Source organism: Blennius ocellaris (genome assembly GCF_963422515.1).
Source record: "Blennius ocellaris genome assembly, chromosome: 1".
In the NCBI taxonomy this organism is placed as follows: domain Eukaryota; kingdom Metazoa; phylum Chordata; class Actinopteri; order Blenniiformes; family Blenniidae; genus Blennius; species Blennius ocellaris.
Genome location: NC_137650.1, coordinates 5006845 through 5033198, shown reverse-complemented (window position 1 = coordinate 5033198; position 26354 = coordinate 5006845). Strand labels below are relative to the sequence as shown.

At 42.0% G+C, this 26354-nt stretch overlaps 1 protein-coding gene across 3 annotated transcripts in view; it reads right to left on the bottom strand.

Moving 5' to 3' along the window:
* phkb (phosphorylase kinase, beta) overlaps nt 1-26354 on the bottom strand; it is a 145514-nt gene that overhangs the window by 57381 nt on the left and 61779 nt on the right. For all 3 annotated transcript variants that reach the window (XM_080497023.1, XM_080497022.1, XM_080497024.1), the window contains 4 exons: nt 19093-19150; nt 17712-17789; nt 15840-15998; nt 15451-15545 (listed from right to left, as the gene is read on the bottom strand). In XM_080497023.1, coding sequence (XP_080353149.1) covers nt 15451-15545; nt 15840-15998; nt 17712-17789; nt 19093-19150 — 390 coding nt within the window. The remainder of the gene's footprint in view (nt 1-15450; nt 15546-15839; nt 15999-17711; nt 17790-19092; nt 19151-26354) is intronic.

Below are 26354 nucleotides of genomic sequence, written 5' to 3'. Positions count from 1 at the left end.
TGCTCTTCTGGACTCCTGGATGCTCTCCTAGGTGGTCTCCTGGACTTCTGGACACTCTCCTCAATGCTCTTCTGGACTCGGAGACATTCTCATGGACACTCTCTTGGATTCCTGTACATGCTCCGAGATGCTCTCCTGGACACTCTCCGAGACAGTCTCCTGAACTCCTGGAACACTCTCTTAGATGTTCTCCTGGAAGCTCTATGAGATGCTCTCCTAGACACTCTTCTGGATTCCTGGACACTCTCCTAGACGCTCTCCTCGATGCTCTCCTGGACTCCCCAATGCTCTCCTGGACAGTCTCCTGGACTCATAAACGGTCCTGGACACACTCCTGGACTCCTGGACACTCTCCCCAATGCTCTCCTGGACCCCCCAATGCTCTCCTGGACGCCCTCCTGGACTCCCGGATGCTCTAACTCTCCTCATCACCCCACCCTCCCACATCAGAAACTGCTGTCACCCCAGGGACTTTACAGCAGATAAATTATTACATTTAATCAGAAAATTCTCTTCTCTCAGAACCTCTGCTGACAACTTGCCTGTTGTTGTTTCCTGCTTGAAAAGGCTTACATGTATCAAAGAACCAAAGCAGGACTGAGATGCCCAGAGTCAATAATGACATTCCCTGGTGTTGATCTGTGTGTCATTTGTTTGTTTCTCTTTTGAGTCTCATGCACATCAAATACACTTTTAAGGAAAATATGTCCTCTGCTATGTATTTATAATCCTCTAACTATAATCACTGTGAACCAGCCATGTAAATTGGATACTATCACCTAGGTTAGTAGATGAGTGATCACAATGAGTGAAATACTTGGACATGACTGATTAACTATTAACCGTTACAATAGATGCATCATTGACAGCTGTTGCCTGGTGGTGGAGCCTTTTCAGTATCGTCACCATCTTGGATGAGGACCTGCTTTATAGGGTATATTCACTTCTAACGACGGACACATGCAATCAGTTATTCTGTTACTTCAGGTGTTCCACAGGGTTCTGGCCTTTGTCTGCTGTTTTTTTTTTTTTTTTAATTTACCATCTACCTTCTCCTGAAATCTCCCTCCCTCAATGAAATAAAAAGCAGTAATTTTGGATTGAACCGAATTCTTCCTGATTGGTTCTAAATCCACACCTAGAAAAAACACACAATGTTTTCAAGAGAAAACAGAAAACTTCCTATACATTGTTGGTGTCTGTTTACATGACAACATTGGTTGAGGCCACTGTAAACACAACTTTTTGAAAACAGCTGTCAAAGTACAAATTTTTGGAAATGCTCCAACTCAATGGAAATGGAGGAAATGTTGCTCCTGGTCCTGCTCACCACAGCCATAGTAACTACTTGTTGTGCACATGCTCAGTGGAATCCAGTTTGAAGTCAGTCAGTAGGGTTGATGTGCTTCAAACAGCTTGCAGGCAACACGTTTATAAGACTGTGTGACATATGAAGGTTTTATATTTCTGCAACTACATCACGTTTCCAAGAAAATACCTGACCAACTATCAGAACTCTGAACTCAGCTGAACACCACCAAAATTAAACCATCGTCTTTTGTTCAGCACCAAACCAATCACACATAACCCCTCAGAGTCCAGAGGAGCAGGCTTTAAAAATAAACCTGCAGTTTGTTTCATCCCTTGAAAAGGTGTCAATATGTGTTTACTGTAGCAATATCTGGGTTGAAAGCTGAAGTGCCTTGTGAAAAACAGAGCACTTTAAAAACCCCTGTGGTGCAATGTGGGCTTGTATGCTGTCAGCAGTAATGATAGAACAGTAGCTAATGGAAGCCAAGACGCGACCTCGCACACACTGAGCTTCTCTCATGAATCCCACATCCAGCTGAAGCTCCAGCAGGCTCGGGTACTGATCCATGTGGGGTGGAAGACAGCAGGATGTGACAGGGAGGCTCGAGGTGAGTTACAGGAGAACACAGGAGAACCAAAGCTGGTCACACAACCTGACAGCCTGACAAAGAAACAAGAAGGGTAAAACCAATCAGACACCTCTAATGGGCCCCTGGCAGGGACAGCAGCCTGCAACCCTGGGGGAGAGCATAGAAAGCAGTGCAAAGTGTGTGTGTGTGTGTGTGTGTGTGTGTGTGTGTGTGTGTGTGTGTGTGTGTGTGTGTGTGTGTGTGTGTGTGTGTGTGTGTGTGTGTGTGTGTGTGTGTGTGTGTGTGTGTGTGTGTGTGTGTGTGTGTGTGTGTGTGTGTGTGTGTGTGTGTGTGTGTGTGTGTGTGTGTGTGTGTGTGTGCGCGCGAGAGAGAGAGAGAGAGAGAGAGAGAGAGTGATGTCCATTTCCCTGCAGGTTAAGTCAGTGGCCATCTCTCCCGGGCTTTTACTGTCACAGACCAATGGGCTCGACATTTCCTGCTGCCATCAGGCCATTTGGCAAACAGCAGGGTTTAGCACACTCTTTGTGTGTGCGTGCGTGTACGCATGCAGGATGTGCTCGGTTGGTATTCGGGTGATTTAGAGAGGTGTGTGAACCCCCCTCCAGGATGGGGACACCCCACTTGTCATTTCTTCCTCAGTAAGCAGTGGTCACCGTCTCCAGAGCGCCCCCTCTGGCCTTCAGCCTGTGTTGCTGGGTGTCATGGGTCTTGGTTGTGGCACTGCAGGTGGAGGCGTGTGATTGGATAAACTGATGGAAACACTGGATTAGTTGAGAGGTCTGCCTCCAGTCTACAAAAAGACTCAGCTCTTAGAAAACGGCTCCAATGGTAGAATGTTTTGAAAGCACTCCTGACCCTGACTCTGTGAAAACAAAACTTTTCTGAATTGCTGCTCGTGGTCACCACGGCCACAGTAACTAGTAGTTGTGACATGCTCAGTAGCGAGACAATCAGAACAACGTTTCAGTGCCATGACTCCCAGTCCAGATTCTCCTTGGACTTGGTAGTTTTATTTTGATAGTCACCATAATAGCAATCTAACTTGGTCATCTGTCCACCAGAATGTCCATGTTCTCCCATTGTTAATGTTTACAGTGTATTGGTCTCTTTCAAAGCATTGGGTTTAAATGGAAAGGCGATACATTTTCATTTAAAACATTATTGCGTAACCAGGGCCTTGGACTTCTATTTGTCTTCTATGTCTTGTCCTCACAACCCGAGAAACTTGGTTCACATATTCTTCATTACAGTAGTTTAAATTGAAGAATTACTTCAGTGAAGCGAGTGTGTGTTTGGTAAATTTGGTTTGACGGCAGTCATGGTGAACAGTCTTTCTTTTGTGCAAGTTGAGTTTAGGTCCTTTTATTTACTTTCGGAGAGGTTAAAATGAATCATTTTGAGAAAAAGAGATTTTACATGTTGTTTTGGATTCAGAAATTATAATAATACATTTTATTTGTTAGCGCCTTTCAAACACCCAAGGTCACTTTACATTACATGTTAAACTTGCAGTTCAAAACAAGTGCAAACATTATAGTAACAACAAAACAAAAAAACAAAAAAACAAAAATGTTTCTTATGTTGGGTGAGAGGGGGTTCCATTGGTGGGGGGATGGGCAGCTGAAGGCTCGGGAATCCATTGTGGCCATGCGGGCCGGAGGGACAGTGAGACTGAGAGGAGGCGGCAGATCTGAGTGTGCAGCCGGCTGTGTGGATGTGGAAGAGGTCTGTGAGATCTGGAGGAAAGAAGTCATGGAGGGCCTTGAATATCAGGACTAAGATTTTGAAATTGATGCTCTATTGGCTCAGAAGCCAGTGGAGTTTATGAAGAACTGAGGTTATGTGATGAATGGAAGGAGTTGGGATGATGCGGGCAACAGCGTTTTGGACGAGCTGGAGTTTAAGAAGAGATTTGAGAGGGACACCAGACAGAAGGGAGTTACAGTAGTTCAGACGGGAGCTGACCAGGATGTGGACCAGTGTGGTGGTGCTGCTGGATGAGAGGGAAGGGCGAAGGTGGTTGACATTATGTAGGTGGAAGGAGAATGAGCAAGTGATGTTATTGATGTGAGCTTGGAATGATAGTGTGGTGTCAAGGATGACACAACCTGAGGTGAGGGAGAAACAGAGTTGTGGATGAAGATGGAAAGACTGTGAGCTTTCGTTAGGGTGGACTTGGAGCCAATGAAGAGAACCTCTGTTTTGTCACTGTTTGGTTTGAGGAAGGTCAGGGAGAACCAGGATTTGATGTCCTGTAGACAGTTTTGAGGAAGGTTGGTGGGAGGGTAGAGGTGGGTTTGGTGGAAAGGTAGAGCTTGGTGTCATCTTCATAACAGTGAAGTTGAATATCTCTGGAAAATATGACCAAGGGGGAGGAGGGAGAAGAAGAGGATGGGAGCCCTGGGGGACACCGGAGGAGAGGGAGGATCGCTGGGATTTTAATTGAACAAACTGAGTGCGGCCAGAGGTATGATTTGAACCTGTCAAGGGGTGTGTTGTTTTATGCTCACTATTTTTGCGATCACTTTTAACTTTATATTATCTAGAAGTTGGTTTCTACACCGAGAAGAGGACTTTCCTTTAATTTTTATTTACATATATTGTATTTATACCTTCCTTCTATTTGTATTCTCAGTGAAACAGTACATTTACCTGGACAGGTGCCTGATGAGTTTCCTGCAGCCTCTCAGAGGGATTCCATCGTACAGAGAGAAAATATGGCAGTCTGCTCATTTCGACACTGCTCACTCTCTCAGTGTACACCTGCCTCAGTAACACCCCGAAGTAAAGCCAGTGGAAATACTGTTATATCACCTCTCCACTGTCGGAGGACAAGTCCTCAACAGCACAGAGACCACGAACACAACTCAAATTTATCCGGAGAAAACATCTACTACACAAATTTAAAAATAAGGTCCATAAATAATAATGCCAAACATCAGACTAAATTAGGAATGAGAGGTCACTCAGGTGCATCTGTGTGTGAAGGCCGGTGAGCAAATATTTTTAGAAATATAGCTTCTGTTATAAAAAGACCTTGGAATTGAGGCTGTAGTTGAACTTGAAGGTCTCTGTGATGTTGAGTTGATGATACATGAACACATGGATGCAAAGCGCGACACTGAAGATCTGAGCACAAAAAACACACATTAAGTGTGTGATAGTAACAGCTAATTCAGGATAAGTCGCCGCGTCCGCTGCATGTTATCGCATGTTTGTCAGTGGGACGTCACGCCACACTCCCCGGGGTGCGTTTGATCCGACTGGCCCTCGCAGCGCCCTGGAGCAGACATGTCTGTCCTGCAGAACAGCGCAGGCTGGACGATGGCTGCTAAAAGCTCCAGTTATCATCAGAGCCCGTCTCACAAAGCCGCAGCACAATGACATTCTTCTGCTCACATTACACCGCATCTGCATATTTATTCAAGATGGCCAACTTTATCTCATCACTTCATATAATATTTACTGCAATAGTAAAAGCTTGGCGTACGTCAACAAAACATTAAACTTGCAAAAGCACCTTCTTTCAGCCTCCTTTTCTGAGGTGGAACCCACATTTCTCCCCCGCTGAGACGTATACTTCATTCAACTTTAATGCACTCTGCCGATGACATGGAAATATGTGCAAAATAATCACTTTTTTATTTAGACGTTGAATTGATGCTTGTGGTGCGCATTATTAATACGAAGTGCTGAGGAAAAGTGCTGCCATGTCAGCAGCAGGTCGTCAGCCGGAGCTGGTGCAGGACGCCACAGGACTGCTGGATTCATGAAACACTTTAGATCATGTGACCTCAAGAAAACTACAGGGGTCAAAGGATGAACAATTCTGAAATCCAGTACAACAACATGAAGTACTTTTACACGCTCACACTGACCAGGACATTCAAACACTCAATTTATCCTGTTTACACGACAAAGCTTCAAGATATAACGCGTTGTTTTTGTGTTTCCATGTCAGAAAGATTTTCCATTTACATTGAAACATTTTGAAAAGATGTCTGTTTACAAGGAAATCTATGTATTTTTCATGTCGGCCACTAGTGGGTGTTGTTGTTTGTTTTTGTAATGAAACCACACACGCATGCAGCAGAGGACATTACACTCTAAACATTAACATTTTATTTCATGTATTTGTTCATTTGAATGCAACAGTGCATATGAATGTACAAGCCATCTCTTCAGGTGATTACTGGAAATATGCTGAATTTACTACAAGGATAATTTCCATCTGTTGTACCACATAAAACCAGATAAACATTAACAATATTCATACACAAACATTCTAGTGGACAGACAACTAAGTTGGATTGTTATTATGATGACTATCAAAATAAAACTACCAAGTCCAGGAGAATATAGACTGGGAGTCATGACACTCTGAAGGAAACACTGTTCTTACTGTACATCTACTGAGCATAAGCAGAACTACTAGTCACTATGGCCGTGGTGACCTGAGGCCTGTATTACAATGCTGGATTTCCTGTTATCGAGATAACTTCAAAGATTAAGCCTGAGTTTTCCGTACTACAACACTCATTCACTTCTCTCCAGGATAAATCACCCTGATAACTTATGTTAACTGTCTAACCCGCCCCAGACCAGGTTAAGTGCTTGAAAAGCGGACAAAGCTCCGCCTCCTGACCAATCAGATCTCCTGGAAAATGACCTGCCCATTCTTAAATGATGGTGATTGGTAAATTAATTTAGAACCACCTTTTTGACATAATAAAATAAATCCTGGTCACTGAGGCTTTTAAGGTTTTGTTTTGCTCCACGAGGGTTGATCTGGAATAATGAAGTTAATGATCTCACCTGAGAGAACTGCAGAAGCATTAATTTATGGAACGCAAAACTACTCGTGCTGTCACTGTGATGAATTAATGTTCCAACATAAAATACTCACACAAGAGAAACTCAGCCTCAAAACAAGTGGATGGAAAATATAAACTAAAAGAAGAGCAGTGAGGAAGTTCAGCCGACTGCTGTGATAAAGTGAAACTGAGTGATCACATTGCCGTCTGTTTATATCGCCCATGAATTCATCTTTTTTAATCTCATAGTGTCACGCATTACAAGTTATCTTGGTGGATGCGTTTTAATTCTTCATCTTCTCAGAGAATAACTGCTCCTTCAGCCATCTGTAAACTGCATTACAGAGTTTCTCCATGTGTGTGATTGGTCAGATACTGCAAACTCCGCCCCTTTCATATGAACGTGAACATGTCGGTCTGGGTTGAACCAGCGAGTTGATAACCTGCTTCGTAATAATGGTTATCAGGATTGCCCATGTCTCGATAAGTCAACCCAGGAAACAGATCCTGGATATGTTGATCACGGTTCATAGTGCAGGCCTCAAGTACAGGACCAGCATTTCCATTGTTTGCATGGAGAATCATGTCTATGTTTTTAGAAAGTTGTGTTTTCAGTGACTCTGAGCAAAATTGTTGTGTAAACGAACAAGCAAAACACAACAAAAGTTTTTGTGATTAGACTTGAACACGTGGCAGTGTAAACACAGCCTCAGAGATTTCAGCTCGTCTCCTCAGTGCTCACTGCAGACTGTGATATCAAGACTAAAATAGCTTGTAAGTTGAATCAGACTGAATGGAATATTTTAGATATTTGATTGGAAATGGCTGAAATGACACATTAACAATTTAAAGGGGTATTGGAGCAGGATATATGAGGGTGTGCAAGCTGGCAGGCCTCTTGCAAGACATATTTTATTCAAACCTTCGGTGAATGTCAGAGCTGATGTCAAACAGGCCAGAGGTAGCTTTATATAAGAAGCAAACAGTCCAACACTGTGGGCAGAATCTCATTCTGCCCTGTGGAATGAACTGAAGCAGCAACTGCAGCAGCCGCACCGTAACATTCAGAAGGAATTGAAACATGAATAATAAACAATTTGTCAGCAAGGCCTCAAGAAGAAAACACACACACACATAGACAAGGTTTGCCGAGAAGAAGAAGTAATATGCAAAGGTGGATGTATGTTTTTTGTTTTTGAAACACAAACCATTTTTCCCAGAGAGGAAGAAAGAAGAGTGTGCAGATCAGTCCTTAACAGCATGTGAAAGCTCAGCACGCCTTTGTGCGCTTTGTGCCTGCGGACCACAACACTGGCCAGAGTGAAGCACAGGGAAGCAGACAGCTGCTGCGCACACATATATCCAACTACACACTGCACACACAACCTGTACAGACTGAAGCCCTCTCTTAAAACACAAAACAACACTAAAACCAGGCCCAGCGCCTCCTCTGATTCTTCCTCCTCCCTCTCGTTTCCTCTCCACGCCCACACAGCTTGAGAGCAAAACGCCGAGCCAGGCCAGCAAAGGTGCAAGCCGGAAAGATGCAGGAGTTCAACAGAACAGGAAGTAGGAAAACAGACTGGAGAAGAAAACAATAAGAGAGAAAGAAAGGGGAGCAGAGGCGAAGGAAAGAGGAAGATGGAGGAGAGCACAGTAAAACTACATTCAGAGTGTCTGTTTGACCTTGTGCAGCTCGGCACAGAGCAGCGCGGCTGCATGAATAAACAACCTTGTCTAATTTCCCGCGGCCGAGGGCAAGGACGCAGGTACAGGCAGGAAGAGGAAAGCTGGGCCGAGTAGCTGCAGTGGCTCCGCCTGGAGGAGAAAACACTCCCGACTACAGGCCTGAAGAGCCTCAAAGGTTCCTCAGACTGAATAACACAAATAGAACTGTACACAATAGAAATACCATGGAAACCTTCTGCATGCATTTGTGGGAAATGAGCAGAAAACCATCAATCCGCCAGGTGAAGGCAATGATACAGATAAACTCATTTCAATGCGCTGTACCCCTCATGTTGTTGTTTACATACGCCACTTTACTCACTAGTTGATTTGTTAACTGGGTTTATTGAAACGTCAGCGCACAACACATCACGGTCGCTCCTATCATGCTACACCTCCATTCTTCCTGATGTTGAAGCATTTGATTCAGACACGTCCAGAAATGAAGTGAAATGAGCAGAAATTCACTATGTAATGCCCAAATGTTGAAAAATAAGCAAGGAGATGCAATGTTTTCTCGCTCTTTAGTACCAGACGAAAGAGATGAATACAGGCCTGTATGCATGCTATCAGCGCTATGTTGGCAAAATCAGTGATGTACCTTGTTTTGGAGTGAGGCAATGACATGGCTCTCACTTAGCTCCGTTTCCAATGGAAAAACAATCGGTTCTTTGGCGGTGCTCATTTCAAACCTGGCCCTGAACTAGAACCTGGTTCTTTCTGGAGGAAAATACCTAACAGAGGAGTTTCTGTAGCTCAAACTGCTGCTTCTGATAGAAAGACACAAGAATACACAGTGAAAACATGCTAAGTCTTCAGAACAGGCTGATCATACTGAACGGACCAACAATTGGCACAAAAACCATCAGGAGTTGAACACAGAGAGATCCAGTACATGGAATAAAGCTATGAAGTTACTGCTACCGTGGTTAGAACTTCACATTGCACAGAATGGATTTGGGTGGTGGGTCAGGGCACAAGGTTGAGGAAGAAGATATTTTAGATTGTTTGGCAATAGTTTAGGACCCTTGGAGAGATGTTAATGTTGCTTCTGAGGAAGTAGAAAAGTAATCCATGCACAATGTAATGCCTGTAATCGAGAACAAGATTGAATGTTTATGTAGAGAAAATGAAGAGTCCGACCTCTGACAGCGGACAGAGGAACCACAGAAAGTGATTTATCATCAATTTGTTGTCCCACTGGATGTACAAGGTTTATTATTTAGGAATATTATAATTTTCTCTCCCACATTCACATTCAGTCAATTCTATGACATTAAATAAACCCAAACAGCCTCAAAGGTTAACATTCATTATCGACTTTAAAAAGCAACTAAATGCATATTAAATGAGAGCAAATGGACCTCATCTCTGTCAGGGAACCACAGGAGGGTCTCTTTTTCTTCTTCGAGATGAACTGGAAGCAAAGCGTCCACATGTTAATACAGACCACATATTGCTGAAATGACCAAACTGAATGCGACTGGCTTTTGTTGTCAGGCTGCATGCAGAGCCGAGTTCACAGTCGACCGTCACGCTGCCTGCAAATCCAGTTTCTACATGGCATCTCTGTGATAAAATTTCAGATAATCTTGAGAAAATATGCAGCCTCACCTGAGGGGAGCCAGGCTCTGCTGGAGCTGCACACTAGTTTGGATGCTGAATTCATGAAAGCAGACCTGCCAGCACAATGGAGCTGCATGCATTCATCCTGTTTTCCAACTGAGAAGAATCGGGCGGCACATAGCCGGGCTGATGCTGAGCTGCTGAGATTTTATCAAGAAAGACAAGACTTCAGATCCTTTCTGTTTGATCCCAGCTCAAATCAATGTTCAGTGCCCAAATGCACAGATAGCATGGATTTTTATAAACACTACATTTATTTTTCTTTACCCCTTCAGCAACTCAAATGACTCAGATCAATGAGTCCTAACGTGGCTGTTTGGACTCCAGGGGGAACATCTGCTGGTGGCAGGTGTGAGCAGATTGTCTTGCTCACCGACATGATTAAAAAAAACACAAAAAACAAGAAAGGAAACAACAGCGGAAACTAAACACACCCACATTCAATGGGATTTAACAGTTGGAAGCCATCATGTAGTCTTTTATGTGAACATGGATGATTAGTTTCGGTGTACATTACATTTGTTTCATATACGCTAAAATGAAATGAGAGTTTTCTAGTTTTCTGCTTCATCTGTTTATTAACAAATGTGGCTCAGTTGGTAGAGATCGTCTCTCAAGGAGGGTTCCTGGTTCTATTCTACAGCTCCCCCAGCCATACACATGTTGAAGTGTCCTTGAGGAAGAGGCTAAACCTCAAACTTCTCTGGATGGCCTGAGCCCCTTGCATGGCAGGTGCCTTCATTTGTGTGTGATGTGTTTGTGAATGGGTGAATGTGATTGACAGTGTCAGCTTTGGGGGCTGCTCAAGCAGGGGAAACAGTGCTATATACTCTAAGTGAAGTCTAATCAATTTAAATATGCTCGATAATCTTCATCGACCAATAACATGTATGAACGAAAACCAAGAACTTGAGCTTAAACCACACAAACAATTATAATATAACTTTATGTAGTCCTTCTATTAAACATGCATGAGTTAAGTGGATTACTGGATGAACCTCCGCAGGAGCCTGAAAAATAATGACTCGCCAAACAGAGGAAGAAAATGAAAGCTGATTTCTTAGAAGATAGTGATACAAGACAGAGATGACAGACTCAGCACAATAGACGTATCGCCTGGTGACACAAAAACATGAACAAAGGAATCCATCAGAGAAGCTGCTGGGTCCTGCAGTGCTCCAAAGACACTCGGAGGAGATGAGCCCACAAACACTTTCTTCGGGATCACTTTAAAAACCACATCAGAAGATGAATCACTTTATCTGCAGGGCTTCAGACGCTCTGTGGTCTAAAGCTTAAAACACAGGATAGGATACAAAGGGATATGTGGGTGTTTGTATTATCACAACGGAGCCCAACTCCTGTTACACATGACTCTCTTCCAACACAATATCAACCAGCAGCTGAGAGAACGCTGATAGAGGAGAAGAAGATTCAGACCTCATGATGTCTGCGTCATCCAGGAGGCTTCAGGGTTTGAGGAGCAGCTTTTATAGGTGGTAATCACAAAATTAACCTCAATCTTGTTGTGAAGAAGTACACAAAGGGTACATCCACACGATGAAAAAAAACTATCTTTTTTCTGCCCAGTCTTCTCCCAAACAAATTCTGTCCACCCGTCACAATGAACACGGCTCAACACGAGGCTTCAGGGCATGTAGTACACACGCCAGGCCTTTAGAGGCGCTGTGACTCACCAAACACACCAAAAACGCAGGAGACGACAAAGTACATAGAACTTTAGAAGTAGATCCTGCTCATAAACCTCTATATAATTCTAGTTCTATAGGTCTATGCAGAGCCGCCCCTGGCCTAGTGGGGACCCTAAGCAGGATTTTAGTTTGGGGGCCCCCTTCCAATAACCTAATAATAATAATAATAATAATAATAATAATAATAAAAAAACAATTACTAACGAATCAAATGAACAGCCTCTATCAACAGTGGAACAAGAACTTTGTAGATCAACAGTGGAACAAGAACTTTACAGATGCACACGTCTGAAAAAACTTTGTGGTATAAATCTTTTCTTTTTTATTTCAACAACATCCCACCTTCAAGTGACTGTTTGGACTTTTTCATTCTTTTGCTAGCTCCTGAATCATACTGACGTTTGGAAGCCACCCCTCTCTCTCTCTCTCTCTCTCTCTCTCTCTCTCTCTCTCTCTCTCTCTCCTCTCTCTCTCCTCTCTCTCTCTCTCTCTCTCCTCTCTCTCTCTTCTCTCTCTCTCTTCTCTCTCTCTCTCTCTCTCTCTCTCTCTCTTCTCTCTCTCTCTCCTCTCTCTCTTCTCTCTCTCTCTCTCTCTCTCTCTCTCTCTCTCTCTCTCTCTCTCTCTCTCTCTCTCTCTCTCTCTCTCTCTCTCTCTCTCTCTCTCTCTCTCTCAGGCTAACTTGGTGGCGGTGTTCTACGCGCCTCTCGGCAAAATGCAGCGCATCCTTTGCGCATTTACAGATTATGATTCTACTTTATTGATCCCGAGGGAAATTCAATTCACTTGCGCAAAATGGGGCCCTCAATGGATCGCGGGGCCCTACGCACAGCGTGTGTTCTGCGTGTAGGGAGGGGCGGGCCTGGGTCTATGGCCCTGCTCCTCCTGCTGCTCGGGTCAGTAGCTTCAGCAGCTCCAGTGGGGCTTGTAGTCCCTGCTTGTTGTGGGTATTTGATGACATCACAGACCTTGTGGTGGGGCAAGGGGGGCGATTACCTCATCTTTTTTCCACAGATGATCGCCTTTACCAACTTTGCCATCCATACTCTGGGGCGTTGGACGGCACGAGCCGTGGTTTTAAAATGTCCCCACTCTGGGACCCGTGTTAAAAAAAACAAAAAACAAAACCCTGCTTCCATGCTTCAAAATCACCACGACCTCATGTGGATGCCAAAAACAGCTCATTTAGGTTAACTGGTTTCATGGTGTGGATGGCCCCAAGACTCATAACATGCATGGAAAATCCTTAGCAACTACTTGAAACAGGGTTTAAATCTCTAACCCACCATCGGTCTGTTTTTCTTTCCCTTTTGTCTCCTATCAGCTAACGGCAACTGGAACAGCAGGAAGTCTCCTCCTCTGAATCTGATTCTGCAGAAATGCTCCTCCCCTGAGTCTGGTTCTGCAGGTTTCTTCCTATTAAATGGGAGGGGTTTTTTTTTTTCTTCCGTCTACTACTTGCTTATGTGTCGTGTTGGTTTTTTGCTGTAAAAGTGCCTTGAGGTGATGTATTGGGTGCTATAGAAATAAAAATGAATTGAATAGAACTTGACACAGAAACCAGAAATGAGTTTCAGTGCTGAATAGCACAGAACAAACAATAAGCCACGCCTGTCATCACAGAGTTCTTTCATCAAGACTTGAAACACAGGCATGCCCGAGAGAAGTCGAGCGCTTGTTGCTTCCGGTGACCAAAAACAGCAGACGTTGGCAAAATTCAGGTGAGGAAGTGACAATAGAAACGTCCAGCTCTGTGATCGACTGGCTGTCCTGTTTGTAAAGGTTTCTGGGTTTGTGGCCCACAGATGTGAAAAGATGGTTTCTCGGTTATCGTCTTGTTATCTGGGAGACTGGATGAAATGAAAAGTCACTTTCTTTTTCGAGCCTGTAAAACGTGAGATCATGACTTGCTACAAATATTAACACAGCATTGAGAGATAAGAAATCTCTTCCTACAGCTTGTAAATGTCAAAACCTTTAAGAGGAAAAGAAGTGGTGAGTAGGTGAACGATCTGCTCTGGAGAGGAAATAATGAGGCAACTCTTCTGTGTGGCTTTAGTTTCTCTACAGAACGACACTAGTTTTCATTCAATGTGTGCTGAGGACGTAAAGGGGCTCAGTGAGGCTGAGCAGCCAACAGCACAGATCAATTTTTTTGCAGATAATACATACTTGGAAAAATGATCTGAACTTACTGGACTTCAACCTTTTACACACATTCAGACACTTGTTTGTCACAAGTGTTTAATTTCATTTCAGTCAGTCGAAATAAAGACTAATAAACTATGTATATATAAGAAAATCTGATGTAATGACTAAAATTGAGAAAAATACACATCATTTCAATGTATAACTTTCTCCTTTATATAACTAATTGAAATATTTTTGAAAATGAAAATTCAGCTTCATTTTGTTGAAAGGATGATTGCTGTTTATTCACTTTATTCACAGTTATTTAGTTAATGCATATGCATTAATATCCACAAACACTGTTTTTAAAGGGCAGAAGTGCAGAGTATACATGATGAAAATGTAGATATTTTCACACACACACACACACAAAATCTTGCACAAAAGGACTCCAATCTGAATGTTATGAAACCTTCTAGTACAAAATGCAGTGAAAACTCCTCAAGCTGTTGAATTCTGGGTGAATTCTGGGTGTTCTCTTTACCCATTGTTGTCTTTATTTTTTTAATCAAGGTTTTCTTTGACTTTTTCACCATGTGCTTGGTGGTTTGGTGGCTGGAAGCCTCTTGCTGGACAGATTTTGGCCACAGGCCTTAAGTTTGACACCAATGATGCAAGTAGAAAACTGTTTTATACAATTATAATTATATTAAGTGTCATGTGTTCAGTGGTTTCAGTTTGTTAAATATAACATGATATACAGTATACTATCATAGATTTGACCACATATAGTCACTTGCCTCATGAAAGTTTAATTCTTTATAAGGAAGTATGACATTTCTTCATTTCAGTCAGTATTTAAAGCTTGTAAAAATGTTATTTTAGACAAAACTGAGAAGTATTCCAGATTTTACAGCTGAAAATAAAAAAAAATATAGCTTCTTGAGAAGTAAAGTCCAACAATATATTATTCACAGAAATAATTTGAGTTAGTATGTTCAGTGCATGATTTTCCCATTTTAAATATTTGATCAATAATTAATTAGCTTAGATGTGACTTATCAAACAGTGAGATTGTTGAAACTGTGTCTGTCATGTGTTTGTGTGCAGGCTGCATGTGATCAAACTTTTGTGTATTGTGGACGTGTTCATGTCTGTATGTTCTCACTGTGCATCAAATATGATGAAATATAGAATAATAACTCGGCTGAAAGGTTAACAGTGAAATGTGTTGAAAGTGTACTTTAGTCCTGTGATTTTACACGCATGCATTATTTTATTTACACTTTGAGGCTTGGACAGACCAGGATAGTTCAGAGTGAGTGGGCAGAGTGGATCACCCACTCACCGCACCAATTACTCAGTGCTGCTTGACATTCAAAATGAAGCTTGCAGGAGTTTCCAGAATGTTACAGGGCTGTGATTGTTCTCTTGTTTACTGTGGTAACAAAAGGCTTCATGAGCACTCTGTGTTAAAGATGGCTGTCGTGGGTGTCAAATAGCAGAAACGTATGAAATAATTGAGAAGAGAAATGAACTGACCTGGTTGGAGTATCGCATGCTGACGTTACGCTGGTCCTGTCGAGGCACGTAGCGGTGGATAGGATCAATGTCTTTAGGGCTGATCAGTTCATCCACTGGAGAGTCAGCACACACACGCACACGCACACGCACACGCACACGCACACACACACACACGCAAAATCACTGAAATGAATGTACATGAATGTAATAGAGACAATCTGTTCAAAATTGAGCTGAAGGTTTTGTTTAAACATGAAGACTAACAATGAAAGTGTGGCTTAAATCCAGGATGACTGGGTGCGAGCGCACACTCGCATGCACACGCACACACACACGCACACGCACGCACGCACGCACGCACGCGCGCACACACACACACACACACACACACACACACTCTCTCCTACCCAGCAGCTTGGCGATGTTGTACAGGGCCTGACCCCACAGGAAGATCTTCCCGTCGCGGCCCGAGTTGCTGGGGAAACGCTTCTGGCTGCCATGTTTGTTCTGCTCCGCCTCCACGAAGTCGGCGGGGACGTGGTAGTACTTGGGGATCACTGCGTGTCCTGCAGGAGAAAGACGGTGCCCCGACAGTGAAGAGACACTTTCACACAGGAGGAACAGCAGAGTGTCATGTTTCACCAGTTCTGTTCTTTGAAAGAGTATATTTTTATCTCATGTTGTACTAATCTCATGAGCCAGAGGCAGGTGGTACCTGGGACTGCAGGAGGAAACCCACCCAGGGATAAACACACACACACGGGAACATGCAAACTCTGCCTCAGGGTCCAAAACCTTCTTGCTGCAAACGGAGGCTACAACATTTTGCTCCACCCAATGAAGGGATGAACAAGTTCAGCTTTAAAAATGGCATTAAAACGCATGATATTTCTATTTAAACCTCTCGGCACTAAGGCCTCGTTTACATGACAACGTTTCAGGTGAAAACGCATCATTTTCTGTGTATATATTGAAAAAGTTTTGTGTTTACACAGAAACATTTAACATTTCTGTTTTAAGAGGCTGTAAGCACTGCTGTATTGTAAACAGAGAGCCAGAACTTTACGGAGGTGTAGCGTTTTCAGTTGTAATAATTGTCGTGTGAACGTGGCCTAAAACCTTGCTTTGAAACCTGAAACATTCAATTAATTTAAATAAGTAGCAAGAAGAGCCATTTTTTCCACATATAGATTACAATAAAGCAGGTTCTGGATGGACACGATACAATTTCAGTTCACACCTAAAGATAAAACAAGAAATTAGCACATTCAGCACAAAAATGTCTTCATTCACTGAGAGAAAGTGACTTCTGACTTCCTGTGAAGATGTTTTGTACACTCATGAAACTTTTCAGGGTACTGTAATAAACCAGCTCTTGCCACTGAACACTGCAGTACTTTGCTGCATGTGAATTAACCCTTACCAGCCTGCTTTGTCTGCACCTCCACTACAGCACTGCTTCTAATCTGCCCACACAGTGTTAAACTAGTAGGTTACATCCATACATATCAAGGTTATTATAATCACCAGGAATCTGTGAGTGAACTTCAAGTATCAGCTTGCAGAAATCATTTTGAGATGATCCTCAGGGAGACTGTGAACTTTAAACCTGCTTTTGCATCCTGCTGCTGCCATTGCATTGCTGAGTGTCTGTTCCAGCTCAGCCATTAGAGATCATCACTCCCGAGATAAATCAGCCACTCCCGACGAGCAGCTAAAGATGTTTAAAGCTTTAGACCCTCCATTAGCATCAATGGTGGGGGAGAAGAGAAGCAGCCGTGTGTTATCCTCTAAAGCCCAGCCAATTACGATGAGAAGTTGTGTTAATTCATACAGAGAGCACAAAGACTCTGTGGAGACACTCGGGCCAGCTGAAGTCAGCTCTGTCTTACATCATTATCCCTTCTGCACTCCAATTATTCCCCTTCTATGATGAACGGACCAATAACAGCAGCAGCTCCTGACAACCCATCATCTGACTGCCTCCCCTCCCAGCGATGGTGCAGGTGAACCAGGAGAGGCCGAGTTCAGCAGGATGGAACGCTCCTCTGCCGGCCGCGCTCGCAGCATGCACTGGATGAATATTTATGAGGGGGAGTTAATGAGAGAAACTTTTCATTGCTAAAGGGAGCGAGAGTCAGAAACTCCTGAATGAACTGTATTGATATGTTAAGTCAGCGAAAGTTATTGTGTATTAGTGTGTGTTAGTATTATCATATCGTCATTCATCCACCAGCACACGAGGATCTGGAAAGTAATCCATTACTCCGATTACTCACCATCATATGAGTGGAAGATGATGGGATCAAGGAGGTCCTCATACTCTTTCACCTGATCCTTATTTCCTCTGAACACCCCTACGACCGACAGACAGACAGACAGACAGACAGACAGACAGACAGACAGACAGACAGACAGACAGACAGACAGACAGACAGACAGACAGACAGACAGACAGACAGACAGACAGACAGACAGACAGAGAGGTTTTGGTTACTTAACATGTGATGGCCGTTTAAATCAGGGAGGTCAAACATCAAACTTGTGATCCAGGGGCAAAAACCAGCCCACATGATGACTTTATACAACATGTCAAGTAAAAACCTTTCTTCTTTTTTTTTTTGTTGCATTTTGTTTTTGAAAAATGTCCCATTTACACAGAAAACAACTTTGAAAATGCTGTCCCTTTACACAGCAATGGCAGAAACACTGAAAATGGAGGATATTCAAAAAGTTACACCTTGGGAGTCAGTTGTGTTTTCAGCGCACAAGGTTTCGTGTCGTGTAAAGAGGTCTCGGTGTTTCAAAGTAAGACTCAAAGTTTAGCTCGTCACCTGTGGAACAAACTTCTACCCACACACTTCCTTTGAATCAAGCTTTACACTTCGTTCAAATAACAAAAAAGCTTCACTTTTCTTTAATCTTCCTTTCATGCATTTCCTCCTTGCTCTGTTCTTATCATTGTTTTAATGTTGTTCATATTTGCATTGCATAATTATATTATTTTCAAGCACTATAAATGACATTGTCTGGCTGGCACTGTCAAAATTAACTTCCCATAATTTCTGTGTCCAAACATTTAATTAAAATAAAGTTCTTCTGCCTCATTGGTCAAATCTGCCGACGTCTCTTCTCTGCTGTCAGTTTTACTTCATCTGAAACAGTCAGATCATCAGTGAATAAATTGCAACACAAATGCATCTTGGCAGTTTGCAGTTTGTTTTAGTGTCCTGAACCGTCTCGCCGTGTCTTTACTGCTCGTTTGTACGGTTTGCTTAGTGAAGTTCTGCCTGTTTAGATTCTGACTCGACTCCGTCCATTAGCAGAGGTTTAGTAGCTGTTTCATGGTTTCTGAGCTGATGATAGATTGCTCCCATAAAAAAGAAATAGTCTTAGATGAGACAACAGGCCTTAAATCAGAAGCTGTGCTCTTTGTTAAAACGTCAGCGGGTAAAAACAGCCATGAATGTGATTCACTCCCATTTGGATTCACACTTGCACCTCCATCTCATTCTGATTATTCTCTCAGGTCATCAAAAAACTTTCAAGTGTTTTCTAAATTGTCTTTAAGTCCTCTAGCGCCTGGAAAACAGCAGAGATGTCATTTCCAGTCGGACCCTCTGGAGGCCTCAGCACAGCGGTCTGAGACAAGCAGCTTACCGTCAATCATCATGTAGATGAAAAATATGGGGAACTCGCACTCGATGCCATCAAAAAGCTGCAGGAAGACAGAGAGAGGAGGAATTATTGCTTTTCCATTTCAGCGTAAGGCAAAGGGACTTTCAAAGCGGCAGGTGGCTGAACTTTAGTACCACTGAATATGGAAGAGTGAGGCGGCGGGAAAAATATATAGAAAGATGTGACATTGTGAATGAAAACCCAGAACAGAGAGGAATAATAATGCTCCTTCACAAGGTTAACATTTCTTTTTTCTGTTCAATTCAAAACTGTGTTGTTTGTTCTAGGAGGACGTCTGAAGGTCTGAAAGTTTATGAAAGTGTGGAATACACTAAAGTTCAGGGGAAGTTTTGACGGTTGACTGGCTATGAATCTGTTTAAAGGTCTAATCTCGTTTTACAAGATTCACAAGTATCACAAATTAAACTGTTGTATTATGATGAACACATCTGAAAAGCAAATGTTTGAAAAACAGAGAAAAGCCTCTGATGCACCAGGAGTTCAGGAGTTCCTGAACAGTGAAACATCACAGTGAACTAAATCATTTTCATAATAAGCAGAAGACAAAAACTGCACATCTCTGTCTCACACTCAAGCAAACGCATACAAACGCACACCATGAAAGCTGGAACTGAATCGTTAGGCCAAATTAAAAATGCAAAACGTTCACTGGAGCACGTGAGCTGCTTTCTCAAGCCATGCAGATTCATCTTACTTAGAGATGTGTGTCAATAATTCTGATAAAAGATGTAAAACCAATCAAGAGTGGAGCCTTGCAAAGTGTGCAGGTGAACGGTGCATTTAAGCAACTCTGCTGCGCTCGCATGTTAATCAATTTAGTGAGTACTTCCCTGATCCTCACTCCACATCGAAAAGCATTTTTTAATATATATCATCTTCAGAAAGTACAAATAAGCATTAATTTACGTTGCTGTAACATAAAGTGAGAAGATTAAAGTCACATGAGTGAAATAAGCCAACCTGAGTGCTGTGTATTCAACAGAAATCAGAAACGTGGCTGTACTTTCATTACGCGCCACAGAGACGTTTTATTTATGGGAAACACATGTAGACATGTAGAGTTTCAGTTTCCATGTTTGTGGATCTTTAATAAGTTGACCAACCCGCTGCTGAACAGACTTGTCAATAAGCAATTACGAATTTGAGTGTATGATAACCACTCGAGGGGTTCCTCAAGGCTCAATCCTTGGGCCTCTTTTATTTAACAGCGACATGCTCCCTCTGGCTCAGATCATCAACATTACAACTTCTGCCATCAGAATGATGCAGAGGACCCACGGTTTTATACATCAGTGTCAGAGATTGAGCTCAGTCCCTGATACCTGCTGAGGAAGAAAGAACTCACTAATGAGTGGATGTGTCAGAACATTCTCCATCTTAATCCAGAATAAAGAGAAGCTATTGTTTTTAGCCCTAAAGAGGAAAGGTCAGTGCTCATCCTGACTTCATTTCCCCCCCAAAAAAGAAGAAAAATCCTGACAAGGGTCTCAAACTCAATTTGCTTGGGGGCCGTAGGAGGCCGAGTCTGGGTGAGGCTGGGCAGCATCAGGGATTCCATAAAAAAGTTGCCCAGAAAATCCTCAAATGTCATGATTAACAGTTTTAATGATTTCTTCTGAACATGAAGTGTCCTGAACATGAATGGAACATTGAATGCAGATCATGAGCGGCTCTTCTGAACATAGTTCCTCTTGTTACTCCTTGCTGCCAGAGTCTTGGCAGCACTTCTTCTCACATATCTGAGCCTCATTAGTCTTGCAAGAGGAAGCAGTTGAGATCCTAACAATGTCTTGAACAGCGTCGGCAACTCGGCGGCTCTTTGGTCCTTCTGCTGCGGCTCCTTGAGCCTCGGTCCCACTGCAGTCCATCCCTGAGCTGGTGGGCTGGATGGTATGGTACGGTAAGGCAAAGCGCACCAAGAACAACTGTGTTGGTCAGTCCCACTACAGAGAATCTGATCAAATGTAGGCAGGGTTGTGAACGACGCAGGGATGGAATGATATTATGCAACAATTATTGTGCGTCTTCCAGCAAATACCCTTTTAACTATGAATAATAGTGAATTACACAACACCGTAATGACATTGAAAGCTGCACCATGCTCATGGTTCCGCGAGGAGATATAATCACTGGAAAGATTAAGAATTTACTTTATACCAGCTGTTGGCAGCAGAGGCATTATGTAGCATCACGGAGCTGATCGCTGCAATGCATTATGGGAGTTTCTGTTAGTTGTGTTAGTTGGCAACCGGGAGTGAGAGTGTTTTCTGTGTAGTGTCCTGCCATGGTGTTCCTGTTGGTTTTAGTGTCAAAATAAAAGCTTCTACTGCATACAGCAGGTATACAGATAAGCTCAACTTTTTGAGTTCTTCTTTCACATGTCTCACTGCACAACTAAAGCGGGCGGAAAGTCTTGTGCCTGAAGCCACTGGAAGTGATTTGATTGATGCATTTCACAATCAACATCACGGCGTCAAACTTCAGGCGATTGCTGTCGCCAGTAGCCGTAGACCTTCCTTTGTGCTCAGGGTGGCATCACACGTCAACGTCATTAACCTCTTCCCAAGGTTTACGAAGTGACCCTCAGGAATCCTCCTTTATATTCCTTTACCAATTACTGTTTTAATGTGTTTCCCATATTTCTTTGTTATGCACTGTGAATTGCCTCTTGTCCAAAGTGGTGCGAGAGAAATAAACCTGCTTTGGCTTGAATATTTGATCCTCCCACAGAGTGTCCTGCACATCATCTTTCACTTCAGCAGAGAAATGTTTCCAAAGTCCCTTGTTGATAAGATAACCAGCAATAAATCCAAATAAAGAAAAACCTCAGTGGTTCAAACTGCAAATAACAAAAAAAGGGGGGTACAACTAATGCCTAAAAATGGATAAAAATTACAATAACTGATGAACAAGTCGGAGAGGATAAAAAGAAAAACAATAAAGGTAAAACAGCTGTGGAAAGTAATAAGATGTCTACAGATCAAAATTGCAGTTATGAAACTTGCTGAAACAGTTTACAGCCTCAACAGTTGGTCTGTGTATCAATAACAATGCCAAATCAAACTTTATGAGCTGTGTTCTCTTCATTTTAATCATTAAACATGTTTGTTTTGGCTTCAAATTAATTTTTCTTGGTGTGAAGAGGTGAAAAAACAAACCTGTTCTTTGGTTCATAAATGCTCCAGACCTCTTTGAAGATAAACGTTTGTGACCGAGCGGCTAAAGTTTCTCTTCGCCTACTGAATGACGGTGATATTGAGTCCTATTAAGAGCACGGGCGTTAATGAAAGCTGTTCTGGGAACGAGTGAAGACGAAGCTGCTCTGCTGCTTCAGGACAAGACCATGTCGATTAAAACGAGTGACAGTGGGGGGGCTGAATCCATAACAACTGCAGAATCAATACAGTGAACCAGTATGTCGATATCTGACCCTGATCTAGAGTCTGAGTTCTGCTATTTCAGCATTTTCCAAAAATAAAATAAAAACGTGCGTGCCTCCAGCTTCACGGCACAAACATCTGCATGTGGCTGGGTTTGTGTTCAGCTCTAAAGGATCAGGTCCAAATCTTCCATGTCGACTTGAGCAGATGCACACAAACAGGTTGGAGCTGTGGCTCGGTGAAATGTAAATACATCCAGTCGCCTGTGAAAGCAGGGACGATATTTTCACTTCCTGTGTTTTGACAAATCCAATCCAGGTGTTTGTGGCGGCTGGGGCTTGACAGGCCCTGCCGTCTGCTAGCACATGTCTGGAGCTTGTTCGCATTCAGATTCAATGGAAGCGTCTCAGAGACACATTGCAGGTCACTGACTGACTGACTCACTGACTCAATGAATGTGAAGAAGTGAGAGACAGACCTCAGAGCTCACACTCCAGCCCACATCATCACTTTCCTCACTTCATCAGGCTCCTCCCTCATTTACACAAGTCAGGTTTATAAGGTTTGTAGGGATTATGTTTCCAGCCCTCCATTTTGGGGACCACCCTTTCCAAAGAGTCCACACATCTGGCACAGTTTAAGTCAAATACCCACTGCTGGGTGAGTGGGAACACATCTTTAAGTTCACCACCCCTTATGGCAACGCCTTGACAAACACATAAATATATAATTATGGGACCCTTAATATATCAAGTACATGATACAGAATGTATTTCTGAAAGAGAAACCTCACTGAAACTCACACAATCACTTGCAGCATTATTCTCTGACTCAATCAGGCTTTGAATGTGAGACACACACAGTTGCTCCAGCATTATGGGTTTTTGTAGAAAATTGCAGCAATTGAGAGAAACTGCATTGGAAAAGTGCTTTATTTAAAAGTAAAAAAAATACCACCTCCTGAAATCACTCACTATAATAATGATGCCAACAGTATCAGCTGTTTCAGCCATGTTTCTATTATTTCAGCACTTCTCCTGGGTTGTTTCATTTCATGTTGTTCCGGGTTCCAGGCATTACTGTCGTTTCTTAGACTGTTTCACATTATTTATGTTCTGATCTGTCCACTGCTCATCTTTAGTTTAATTAGGCCACGTTTACATGACAACTTGTTCAAGTGAGAATGGAAAACTTTTGTTGTATTCTGGAAAGTTGTTTATATGAAAACTATGCTTGGAGCCACTGAAAACACAATGTTTTGGAAACGATACTACTGTTCACAGCAGCAGTAGTGACACGTAGTTGTGCACATGCTCAGTAGAGACAACTAGAATAATGTTTCCTCCATAGTGTCATATCTACTAGTCCACATTCTCCTGGCACTTGGTAGTTTTATTTTGACAGTCACCGTAATAACAGTCCAACTTGGTCGTCTGTCCACTAAAATGTCTGTGTTCTCTTAATGTTAATGTTTATTTATAGCGTATCGTTCTCTGCTGCATGTGTGTCTGGTTTCATTACTAAAACAAACAATAGCAACAACTAGTGGTCCAACATGGAAACTATGGTGTTTCAGGATGTTGCCATATAAGGGCAAAGCTTTTCTGAAATGAAAATGCCTGAAAGTTTTTCATGTAGAAGGGATCCTTACTTAGCTTTAATGCTTATGTATTAAAAAAATACAAAAAAACTAAAATCCCTCAGTGGTTATTAAAGCTATTATCATTAGCATCATTTTATACAAAAAGGAGCCAGATTAAGTTTTGGTTGTCTCTGTCTGTCTCAGCTGGAACGATAAGAGCAGTTTCTGCTGTTTCTGATGGAAAAGTGTCTGTCAGAGAATTTCTGGATATTTTCCATGACAAGTCTGTTATAGTTCCTCGGCAAGATATGCACAACAGTGGGACTTTGCTTTGTGATGCTTTTCTATTTCTTTTTTGGGTTTTTTTTATGTCTCCAGACTGTAATAACATGTGATGATGTGTTAACATCTTTAATTATTGAAAATTTTCATTTTCTGTCATGTTATTTATATTTCATACATGTTCATGGAGAAAAACTGTAAAAGAGGTCACACACTTTTCGAGAAATACTGAATGTTGGCAGGTTTGAAGCTTCAAATTTGAAGATCAATCAAAAGGAAGAGAGAGGGAAACTCTGAAGATAAAATGACCTCTTTTAAAAAGCCTAGTCTGATAAAAAGAGAAAAATACTTGATGAACGCTGGTCTGTCGGGTCAGGTTGATCATGGCCTCTGGCCCATTTAAATATTGAAGAAAATATACATGTTTAAGGTTTTAACAAACAATGACTTTTATTTCAAACACATTTTTTTGAAAGTGAGCTCACCCCTACCATAGCTAATAGTTTTGTTTATTGTTTTAACATCTTATTGTTTTTATTGTTTTAATGTTTTTATTTTGCGACTTATATTTTTATTTACAATGTACAGCACTTTGTTTCAACTGCGGCTGCTTAAAAGCGCTTTATAAATTAAGTTGATTGATTGATTGATAGCTAAGAACATCACATCAATTTTGAAGATTTTTATTGTCATTGTAATAGACGAGGACTTTCATCTTGAAACACGTTGGGGCTTTTATTTTGAAAGCGAGCTCACCCCTAAACTCGCTAAGCACTTCATATCAATTTTAAAGTCCAGATTGTCATTTTGATAAATGTTTTGAAGTAGTTTGGGGCTTATATTTTGACAGTCAGGACATGCAGGTGACGCAGTTTGGTGGTGTTGCGTAATTCTGGGTGCAGATGATGCAACAGTTCCACCTGTAGGTGACGTCACCTTGAGGCAGGGAGAAGATGATTTTTCAAAGTTTTTTAATCAAATGATCTTTTCTTGTGAGGAAAAAGTGTTATCTTTCCATTTCCATCTGTGTGGATCTGGATTTGAGCGCCACAAAATATTGTGGCGCTCAAATCTCCAATGTCCTCTAAACGCATCACAGCTCCTTTCCTTTGCCGTGGCCAGCAGCAACTTCATTGCTTCCCTCTGATGGAAGCTGGACGCTGCTATTGGGTTAAAATGTTGAGTGACAGTATCATCAGCCAATCAGCCAATTTTGATTGGCCCCGACTGAAACACCACCACACGCTACTGCATAGAATTATCCCCACATGTGGTCCATCATCTTGTTCGGCAGGTTCTTGTCACGATTCTGATCTGCTTCCTTGGTCAATAGGTTTAGCCACAGTTGCCACTTGTTCGAGGCGTTCGATCGGGGCTGTTTGTCATGAGATTTCTTGTGTGTTCCAATGTATTTGAACGAGAGGAGGCAGGCGGGGGGATTCTGCGTTCTGAGCTATATATACCGATATATATATATATATATATATATATATATACACACCAATATATATATATATATATATATATATATATATGATACATGAATACTGACCTTAAAGATTAGTTCAATAATAAAATATACTCTGTTACACATTACAGCCACAAAGACAGAACATATGATAAAGGAAAGACACATACTCCACTCTCCTTCCCCAGAAAATGTAAATACTATCATACTCTATTGTCCCTTTTTTAAACTTTGTTTTTTGTTTGTTTATTTGTGGTTTTGTTCTTGGTTTTAAAATAGATGTACATGTAATTCTTGTTATGAAAAACCTGCAATAAAAATAAAGTTATAAACTAAAATACAACAGGGTCCTTGCCTCTTACCTTTCTGGCTTGGTCCCTAAAAATCAGAGCATGAAACCAATCATTTATACAAATCTGGAGAAAACATGATCTAATTTTGAGCCCTGGTGGTAAAAAATGAGCGACATCTGTCCATGTATGGATTTCCAATGTACTGTATTTCGTGTTGA